The sequence below is a fragment of the Sander vitreus genome, chromosome 2 (assembly GCF_031162955.1).
Source record: "Sander vitreus isolate 19-12246 chromosome 2, sanVit1, whole genome shotgun sequence".
NCBI classification, from domain to species: domain Eukaryota; kingdom Metazoa; phylum Chordata; class Actinopteri; order Perciformes; family Percidae; genus Sander; species Sander vitreus.
In genome coordinates, this window is record NC_135856.1 from 14,952,800 (window position 1) to 14,963,640 (window position 10,841).

Here is a 10,841-nt window from a genome sequence, read left to right on the forward strand (position 1 = left end):
TGGTCAAAGGCCGAGCCTGTCCACAGGTCTGGATCAGATTTACTCAGGGCTTAGGGGCTCTGTTTAGTGGTCTTTTCCTCAAGAGGAGTGATGAGGGGGCGCCTGGGTAGCTCACCTGGTAGAGCGTGCACCCCATGAACCGAGGCTCAGTCCTCGCTGCAGCGGCCGTGGGTTCAATTACGACCTGCGGCCCTTTGGTGCATGTCATTCCCCCCCTCTCACCCCTTTCATGTCTAAGCTGTCCTCTCAAATAAAGGCCTAAAATGACAAAAAAAAGAGGAGGGTGAGGGCTAGAGGGAATTTCTTACAAAACTCTTGTATAAATCTGTTGCCTCAACTGGAGTCAAAGCTGTACGCAAAAAAGATTATAATAAATACTTACAACCATGTGACAGTAAATGGCTTTAATACACTAAATAGAAATTGGAAAAGAGCAACAAACTGTTTAATACTGCTGTTTAAGTAATATAATACTGACATCTGACTTCTGTCTTTTCCTTTCTGCCCATTAATACCTGATGATCTCCCTCCATCTGTTCAACTGCTCTTCTTCTCCTCCGTCCCTCCTTGACTGTTCATTCTACACCTCTCCTTCAACCACATTATCCCTCCAGTCATCCTACTCAGTTAAAGGACCAGGGTGGTCCTGGGGTCCCTCAGCAAGCTCTGTCTCCTGCCCAGCTGCCTGAAGAGGCAGAGTGCCTGACGGTGCCCAAATACAAGAGAGACCTGGTGCAGAAGCTGAAGATCCTGCGGCAGGAACTTTCTCAGCAACAACCTCAGGCCGGCCACTGCCGCATCGAGGTCTGCCGTGAGGAGATATTTGAGGTAAAAACTACACACTCTAAAACACACACAAACATGTTCACAAAGCACTTGTTTAAATAGCTTCTTTCTAGGTAGCCTGATGCTACCTAGAGAACTGCAAGGGGAGCACAAACACTACCTTTCTTTAGGTTTATAAATCGTGAATCACCATGAGTGCTTATGTAAATCTAAAAAATAGTCTGCTTTAAACCATAAAAAGAAACTTTAGTTGACTGTTGAAGGGCATCTGAACGCACCTACAAACGCGCACATAAATGAACGCAAACAGAATTCTTCTTTAATTTGTATAATGCGCATCGACCATGTGTTCATAAAATTCTCCATCTGGCATTCACAAAAGCATCACGTGCTGACATGCAAACTCAAAACCTCCATGAAAACAATAGCGGAACCCAGATTTGTTCACCCCATTTACGATGTGCACCAGAAAAGGGCCCAGGGCAGTACAGAACCACTACTCGGAACGGCTTTATGATTTCCATGGAAAGGCAGAACAGAGAGGCCACAAACGCCACAAAAAACTATTTCTCTGTTACTTTTCTTCTCCTCTGCCTCTCTTTTTCTTGCTCTCCCAATCATTTGTTCTACCAAGGCAAGGCATTCTTTCTGGATGATTTCAGTAGCTAAAGAGATGAGGAAGGGGGAGGTTGGGAAGTAGCGGGTGAGGAAAGGAGCTAAGGCAGCAGTGGCGATATTCGAGGCCAGACATAACTCCATAACTACAAGTTGAGCAATGAAAAATATGACTTCATCCCCCTTCGATGTGACAGCTGTGGAAGGGGAAGGTTAAGTGTGAAAACCAGCCCTGCAGATCCACTTGAGGTTTTTTGTGAAGGAACCAGTGCTACAGTAAACCGCTGAGTGTGTTCATGCGACTATGTGCATGTACTTACAATGGCTGTAGTCTGATTTTGTGTGTTCTGTGCCACAAGTTGGCACATTATTAACAAAAATAAAAGGTTTCACTCGGTGTACATGCCATCATTAATTCAATGGAGGTTTTCAATGTTTTTACACTTTGCACACAAATACTTATGCTCACCAACATTTGGATAACTTGACTTTAGAGTATCTAAAACGTTTGTGTGTTTAATAGCATCTTACAGCTGATTGGGCAGCCTGGCTCTGTCATGCTTTCACTGTTGCAGCAGTGCTGTGGCAGGATATTGTTTACTGTGGCATGGCCTCAGAGTCTTTGGACTCCTTTGAGAGAACAAAAACAGAGATGACTCTTATGTAATGCAAAAAGGAAACACTGACTATTTTTTTAAAACTATAACGGGGGAGGGTTATGATGAAGAAAGGCAAAGACAGAATTACCAGGATGCACTGGAATCATTTTATTCTTTTCAAAGCAATACTTTCATAGTAAGATTTAATGTTAATCATGTTTATTGTATTTTAGGCTTGAGTCGGCCCCAAACGAGCAGTATGCACATAAGAAATGAGCCCACACCCTGAGTACCCAGAGTACCACAGACTGATTATCAGCCGGTGTTCTCGGGCCCAGTCAGGCTTGAGCTGAATTGCAGACGTCTACTGCAGGAATCAGGTCACCTCTTATCACTAGATAGTAACATAGTAACAGCTAATTTGTTGTTGCATAGTTTGTGAAGCAATGTACCAGCTAAGCACTGCTTCACACACTGTGTACACACTAAATTTTCCATTCAGTCAAGGAAGTAGTGATGTCTCTCAAATCATATTGTAGAGTCATGTTCTGGGATATTAAAGCTCTTGTTTCGTGCACTGCATTGTATTAAACTTGCTCTATGTGTTGAATTGTAGGAGTCGTACCGGCAGGTGATGAAGATGCGTCCAAAGGATCTCTGGAAAAGACTGATGATCAAATTCAGAGGAGAAGAGGGACTGGACTATGGTGGGGTAGCAAGGTACTTTGTCACATGTTTACTTTTCTGTCTCTCTGTCAGCTAGTCTGGCTCAACGGATGTACATTGTTGGCATACAGCCTAACCTCCATGTCCCTCCCCTTTGCTATCTCCGCTATTTACTTTGCAAGGGCACCGTTGCTGCATCCGGACGTAACACCGCGCAGGTTGTGATTGCTTTAAAGAAATACAAACAAGCCAGAGTGTTTTTCCCCTATCCCAGAATAGATAAGCGGTGTAGCCAGGCCATACTCCAGCGCTGACACAGCGCTTTGGAGATAGGTTTGGCAATGCGAGACAAAATGTCAGCAAACATTTTTTTATGCTACTATGAAGTACTTTTTACAAAAACAAATCTGTGTGTGTTTTTGTGTTAGGGAATGGTTATACCTGCTGTCCCACGAAATGCTGAACCCCTACTACGGCCTGTTCCAGTATTCCAGAGATGACATCTACACTCTACAGATTAACCCTGACTCTGCTGTCAACCCGGTAGGAATTGTTAAATTTTACGGTCATATAAAATAGACATGACATATAATAATAATTTATGTATTCAGCCATGCAACAGATGCAGACAGAAAAAGGACATTTTTTTTCTATGAGAATATCTACAAGGATGCTGTTTGGATGTCTAAGCTAGAATCAGACAACACATTTTTAAAAATGCACAGCAAAGTTTAAAGGGCAGCACGTCTCCAGACTCATCTCATCTGTGTTGTGTCCCCATGAATTTTATGTTGATTAAAAAAAAAAAAAAATTAAATAATAATTAAACTTTATTTTGGTAATTGTATTCTACTCAGTATGTGGACAAATATAATTTACTTTTTTGTTTGCTGAAATTTGATAGAGCAGTGAATTTCCTCCTGGGGTATAACTCTTACGTAGTGGCATTGTGGAAAAAGTGGGTGGATGGATGGAGGCTGTCAATCGATTAAAAAATGTAATCTAATTAATTACATACAACAGTTGGTGACATTAAAGAGCGCCTTGTTTATTGCTAAGGCCATATGGTCAAAATTAAATGGTTTAATAATAATGTATAACCATAACAATAACTTATTTCACTAGTAAATTGCTGTTGAACGACAAAAACAACAACCAGATAGGAAATGGACATTTACAATAACTTCAAATGCACCACGTGGCTGTAGTTTACCAGTTTCATTGAACGCACCGTCTGTGTTGTTTCTCCGACGGCAGCTGCAGATTGTTACATCCCGGTGTTGAATCCTCTACAGTAAAACACAGTCAAACTTTACACCGTTTAGCGTTAGCTGTCAGCATTTTAACCGTGTTTAATCCAGCTACTAGCTAGCAGTAGGCTAACGTTAGCTGCTGTTGAGTATTGTGTTAACTAGCGTCACATGCAGCGGTGTTTGTGTTTCCTGTAACGTCTGTTTCAGAGCATCAGAGAGAAGCGCAGACATATCAGTGGCACCAGATTTTCGTCTGTATGCAAACGTCAATATGGAATGGATTAATCTGCGTTAATTTTTTTTAACGCGTTATTTTTTCTCAGATTAATTAATCGAAATTAACGCGTTATTTTGACAGCCCTAATAAATATATATATATATATATATATAAAAACTGATATGATGTGAATGAAAGCCTTCATATTAATATCCCTGTTTAATGTGCAGGAGCACCTGTCCTACTTCCACTTTGTGGGTCGCATTATGGGCATGGCGGTGTTTCACGGCCACTACATCGACGGAGGCTTCACTCTTCCCTTCTACAAACAGCTGCTGGGAAAATCGATCACGCTGGACGATATGGAGTCTGTCGACCCCGACCTCCACAACAGCCTTGTCTGGATCCTGTAAGACATTCTTGCCTCTAGGCAACCCATCATTCTCTAAAGTCTCTCACTTGCAACCCAAAGTTAGAGGAAACACATACAGATATTGTGATATTAACAAGTGCAAATGCAATTGTCTTGTCGAAATAAGTAGAAAAACAGGTTACCCAGTACTTACTTTAAAGTTATTTTCTCTAACTTACCTGTAACTCAATACTGGTTTTCGTATTGTACCATTGGAGTAGTAAAACAACAGATGCTTTCACATTTGTAAATTCATACAGAAAGTGGTTGCTTACAGGCGTACCATGTACAAGGGGGACAGGAAAGAAAATCATATGTATATACACAAAAAGCTTCTTTCTTTTTTTTTTTATGGGACAGCACTATATTTAAGATGCACACACAAACTTGACCATCCTGTCCTCAAATTTGTAATGACTGCGGCGCCCTCTGCTGCCAGTAAAGCTAATGACATCCGATCTCAAAAAATGTACATCCTTGCTGGTTTAGGTGTTCTGCATGTTTTGACACCAAGTGTTTTCCACATAAGGATGCTGCAATGATCTTCCTTTGATAGAACTTCTTACGTATGATAATGTCCTCCATTAAGTAGTTATCTCTGCTGACTTATCACTAACCATGTGAAGGTTAAGGATAATAAATGCTGCTATTTAATGAAAATGCAGTTAATTATATCGGACCAGTTGCCAAAAATACTCACAGGAAACACATTATATAAATGCAGTATACTTGTTTAGTGGCAGATTACTGACGTGTGTCTTTGTTTTGTTCGACCAAATCCCCCCTTAAAAAGTGAAAAGACATGCAGAAGTTGAGAGCCTTCTCTCTCTAACCTACCCCCCCTCCCCCTCTCTCTCTCTTCAGGGGCAATGACATCACTGGCGTCCTGGACCACACTTTCTGTGTAGAGCACAATGCCTACGGAGAAATCATCCAACATGAGCTCAAACCCAACGGCAAGAGTGTCCCCGTCACAGAGGACACCAAGAAGGAGTATGTCAGGTAAGGAGACGGATGCACAAAGACAAAGATTGCAGCAACAACTTACAGTAAGCACCTAAGTTTAGTTTCAGCCCATACAAGTACCATATATTCACCGTTTTTATACTTTTCTGAGGCAGTCCAGAGACTGTCACATTGTCATTAATTCAGTGTCATGGTTATGAATCTGTATTTGCAGTCCCTCAGGTGTAAAATAAACTGACAGACTCCCTCTGTGTTTCTCCCCCTCCCTCCCCTCCTCTTGTGTTCTCTGCAGGTTGTATGTGAACTGGCGTTTCCTGCATGGCATTGAGGCTCAGTTTCTGGCTCTGCAGAAAGGCTTCAATGAGGTTATTCCTCAACACCTGCTTAAATCCTTTGATGAGAAAGAGCTGGAGGTACAAGATAAAACATGGCTTCTATTACACCTTTCAAAATACAATAATTACTTCAGGTACACTTTAGTGGTACAGTATTATTTAGGTTTATATTTCTGTCTTTACCTTCAGCTCATAGTTTGTGGCCTGGGAAAGATCGACATCTCTGACTGGAAGTCCAACACGCGTCTGAAGCACTGCACCCCCGAAAGCAACATCGTGAAGTGGTTTTGGAAAGCCGTGGAGTCGTTTGACGAGGAGAGGAGGGCCCGGCTACTGCAGTTTGTTACTGGCTCATCCAGAGTCCCACTGCAAGGCTTCAAGGCTTTACAGGGTACGTGTGTGTGTGTGTGTGTGTGTGTGTGTGTGTGTGTGTGTGTGTGTGTACCTCTCTCTCAGCAGGGTCTCTGTCTCCGGTCCTAATGGTTTTCTCAATCTAACTTTAGAGAGTTGAGGTCCTGCCCCACTTTTGGTTTAACTTCTGTTCCACTAGCTTTCACTGCACACAGGATTCTTTCGTTCTTTTTTATTTAATTTTTTTTGAAACATTGAAACAGGATCATTTTCTGTCCATATTCTAAAATACTTCATCTTTGCTATTATGATGTTCTGAAGATATTTTATAATATATATTATTTGTTATATATTATAGTTGGTATTATTATATATATATATATATATATATATATATATATATATATATATATATATATATATATATATATATAATACCAACAATTCCAGGGGCATGTTTTAGACCAGCAAAAGAAACCCTCTGATAAAATGAGGCGTTGGCTAATGGAACAGAGGCTGGATTTAAAAGGTGTCAGGACTTTATTAGCTGAGATGTTGGTTAGTAACTTAACAATGCAATTTGATGCTGAACTGCACCTGATACATCCAGTTTGTGTTTTGACTGTAGGTGCTGCGGGGCCCAGACTCTTCACCATTCATCAGATCGAAGCTAACACCAACAATCTTCCCAAAGCCCATACCTGGTGTGTGTCACATGCACCTGCAGACGCACACACTCGTAGACACACATGCACTAAATAAATCATGATAATGGAAAACGGTACCTCTCTCATAGCTTCATTCATATGAACTCATTGTCTTCCTTTTCTCTCCAGCTTTAATCGGATTGACATTCCGCCCTACGAGAGCTATGACAAGCTATACGACAAGCTGCTGACTGCGATCGAAGAGACCTGTGGCTTCGCAGTGGAATGAGAGTTGTAAAGTGTGAATTAGTGTGGACATGTTTAACTGTGTGTGCAGGACTCTTGATAGACTATAATTGTTACTGCGATGTACCGATGGGCTCACTCAGAGCCTGATGCGTGTGTTCTTGACCAGCCTGCAGTCTTCCTCTTTTTCTCACCCCTCTCCACATTCTTCCCTCATCAATGTCTGTTTAAACAGCTGCTAGAGAGTCATATCTTGTCCTTTTTTATATTCATTTATTTGTTTGGGTTTTTTTGTTTTGGTGTTGTTTGTGTGAAATACCGAGAGCAAGTTAAGAGCTGTTAAATTAAAGGCTGCTGAATTTCTTTCAACAGCTGTGAGTTGTGAGTGAGCGGCAGTTTGTTTTTTACGGCTCCTTTTGCATTCAGAAAAAGGAAACGAAACTGCCTGCTCATCTTACAATAAATTAAATCACATCAGGAAGCAGTTTATCAACTTACAGTTTAACATCTTACAAAATTCTCCCAAGGCATTTGAGAGCAGTGAGTCACTGTTTTGTTTTGCAATTTAAACTGATTGAATTGATCCTTGTCATGCTACTGAATCTTTAGAACTGCAGGTAGCCATATCTTGCCCTTAGTAGCCATGTTAACCTCAACCAATGCACCTTCTAGTCCTAATGGCTGCAGAGTTGGTGTGCTATTTTTTGTAGGAGCACTACAAATTCATCCTACCTCGGTGTAGTGCTTTTATATTTGAAGGGTTTCATTCCAAAATGCTGTGTATTGATAGCTAATTAAATTAAAATTCAGAATAGAATTTAATTTTTACAGCAATGCTCCATAATTAGTCAGATTATTATACCAGCAGTCATTTTGCAAATGTAAAAACATATCATTTAAATTGTAAATACATCATTTTGAAATGGAACTCATACAGACTGACATGGATGTGGGTCTGATGTTTTGTGGTATTTTGAGTTAAGCTTGTGGTGAGTTGTTTAGAGATGAGGGACGGACTCTGGTGAAAAAGAAGGTGTGAATCTTATTATTTTCCCTTATTCACTGCAGTGTGGCCACAGCTCTTGTACATGTGTGTATGTATGATTCTGCATGTGTATACATTTGTATGCAAGGATGGTAGACCGTTTATAGACAAGTTCCCCATCACCTCTACTAGCACAGTATCCTGTATTTAAAGCTGCAGAGCTGACTTTTTTTAAGCCTGGTTGGTCTTCCTTTTCTTTCATTTAGATGTCTCCAGCAGTTACAAGTATGCATGTTTTTTTTAATTGTTATTTTATCCAACCCAGAATAGCCCAGCACACTTCCTGTCAGATCATATGTGAAAAGGGCACAACTGTCCATGGGACCAGGCTTGATAAGAAGCTATTCAAGGCAGGCGTCTATTTTCAGTCACTTCCTCAGTTTAAAAAGGCAGGTGGTTTTCTTTCTCTCTCGTCACTTTAGAGCACTTTACAAACTGAGCAGTGATGGCAGGAGTGCTTTCTTCACATTAGATTACAATATATCATGTTTCATTTGCTATGAGACTTCATTAGTAATATACAGAGTAAAAAGTATCTATACACCTGTAATTTTTGAGTATATATGTACAAATGCATAGCTATTTTGTATATGGTGGCTTGTTCTTCTGTTCAGTTTAAATGCAAGCATGTTGGTGTCTGTCACAGACCTCTGCATTCTCAGGTGAAGTTGTCCTATTTTAATTTTTTTTTATTTTACATTTATTAGGCTAGTGTGTGAGGAGGGGTACAACTGTTTGTAATGGAAAGTATATTTCAGGAGCCCTGTCATTAATCCCATGATAAGAGTGTAAGGTTGGTAGTTAAAAGTGATTTTCTTTTGGTTAATCACTTTCACTTGTTAACACGCATACCTTCATAGGAGGAAATGAATGGCCATATTTGCTGCTCTGGAGGTCTTTGACACCGCTGAATACCAAACAGCACTGACGACAATATTATTCCATATGCACAGGAGCAGTCTGTTTGCAACATGATTAAAGTGAGGAAATTGACTGAATGCTGATGGTGGCCTCAAATCCTCAGAGCTGCAAATGTTGGAGGTTGACTGCTGCTGAACTCCTGGGTGCTACGCAGTGAAAATGTTTAACCAAATGAAAAAGTCACTACAAACCAGAGAGGCTGCAGTGAGGAGCATCTCCATTACCACAGCCTCCATCCAAAGAAAACCCCTTAATGAATGGATGCTCTAGAGATAAAGCCTATTTATTTGCATAATTAGTACTCCTAGAAACTTTTAGACTTGGAAAAAAAATCTGTTAAATGTTCTTATTTTATGTATACTGCCAGCATTTATTTGTAACCATGAACAGCTTGTTAGCTGATACTCAAACCTTGTTTTTTTTATTTTGTGGTCACCAAGAGACAAAACGGAGAATCAAAACATGAAATTGTTGTCTTTGTACAGTTACAGAGAATATATTTGATTTTACATTTAACAACCTCACACAGAGGCGGAAAAGAAATGCATTACACTTTTTTAATTTTTTTTTGCACACATTATGCATACTTGGGCTCCAAGTTATAATCAGACACTTCCTTCTATTTACCAAATAGTTAATGGACTGATCCGTTTTTTTTTTTTCATGTAGATAACATATATATATATATATATATATATATATATATATATATATATATATATATATACATACACACACACACACACACACACACACACACGTTCTTGATATGCACACATGTATGTTTGGCCAATGCACACAGTCCACTTCTGCTCTTTGTTACTTTTTGTTGGCACCAAGTTTTCTGGCTGGTTCAGTCTTCAGTGCAAAAGTTGTCGGGGGTTGAGAGCTTACAGACGAGGGGAAATCTCACTTTTCCCCAGTTAAGCAGCCAAATTGGTCAGACATCTTTGGCAATTTTGCAGATCGTTAACTTTTTCAAGCTTTGAACGCCAGTGATATAAAGAGATTTTTGTCTATTCAGATTGAGCTGATGAATCTGAATAGACGAGAGACAGTTATGGTCAAAATGATGTACTTTAATGCTGGTTTAATTACACCAGAATAAGCTGGCTAATGTTCAGCTAACTCTTACCACATTTTAAGTACAAATTTACAGGTGTGTGTATGTGTAAATGACTTTTGATTGAATTGAGTACAAAACAAAAACAAATCTTAGTGTTTTTTTGTTTTTTTTAAACGGCACCATGTTTTATTTCTTTGATTTCCTATCTGTTTTTGTATTTATTATTAAGTGTATGTGTTCATAGTTTTTCACATCAGCTGCTCTGTGAGCTTGTAATTGACACCTGTACATAAGGACAACAAAGAAGCAAAGCAAGTACTTATTGTACTCTTGCAGAAAGCTGAGCAATAAAACTATGCTGTTTGGACCTCACAGCATTATGTTTTATAGGACTATGTGTACTACTGTCTTGCTGAAAGTTTAAAAGAGTAAATATAGATGTATTATCAGAATACAAAATGTACTTTATGTTGCAAAGAATTGGTTTGACAGAAACTTGGTTTGGTGAGTCAGCTAATTAAGATTCTGCAAGAATAATAACCCAGCTTTTTGCTCTCTGTTTCAGAGTAAGATTGTCACAAAGCCTTATGTCTTTACATATTGGAGTAACTGCTAAGAATATTCTTAGATAAACGTTTGATGATCGTCTCTCAATACTTTACTAATAAAAGTAGAAAGGTTGCCTTTGGAATTAAACATAAGTTTTACCCTGCAAA

General features: G+C 39.5%; 1 protein-coding gene across 2 annotated transcripts in view; it reads left to right on the top strand.

The window, feature by feature from the left end:
• LOC144536360 (E3 ubiquitin-protein ligase SMURF2-like) overlaps positions 1–9,109 on the top strand; it is a 63,908-nt gene extending 54,799 nt beyond the window's left edge. For both annotated transcript variants that reach the window (XM_078279452.1, XM_078279460.1), the window contains 9 exons: positions 615–828; positions 2,617–2,720; positions 3,095–3,209; positions 4,367–4,545; positions 5,413–5,550; positions 5,807–5,927; positions 6,039–6,240; positions 6,829–6,904; positions 7,037–9,109. In XM_078279452.1, coding sequence (XP_078135578.1) covers positions 615–828; positions 2,617–2,720; positions 3,095–3,209; positions 4,367–4,545; positions 5,413–5,550; positions 5,807–5,927; positions 6,039–6,240; positions 6,829–6,904; positions 7,037–7,136 — 1,249 coding nt within the window. In that variant the 3' untranslated portion in view covers positions 7,137–9,109. The remainder of the gene's footprint in view (positions 1–614; positions 829–2,616; positions 2,721–3,094; positions 3,210–4,366; positions 4,546–5,412; positions 5,551–5,806; positions 5,928–6,038; positions 6,241–6,828; positions 6,905–7,036) is intronic.
• The last annotated feature ends 1,732 nt before the right edge of the window (positions 9,110–10,841 follow it).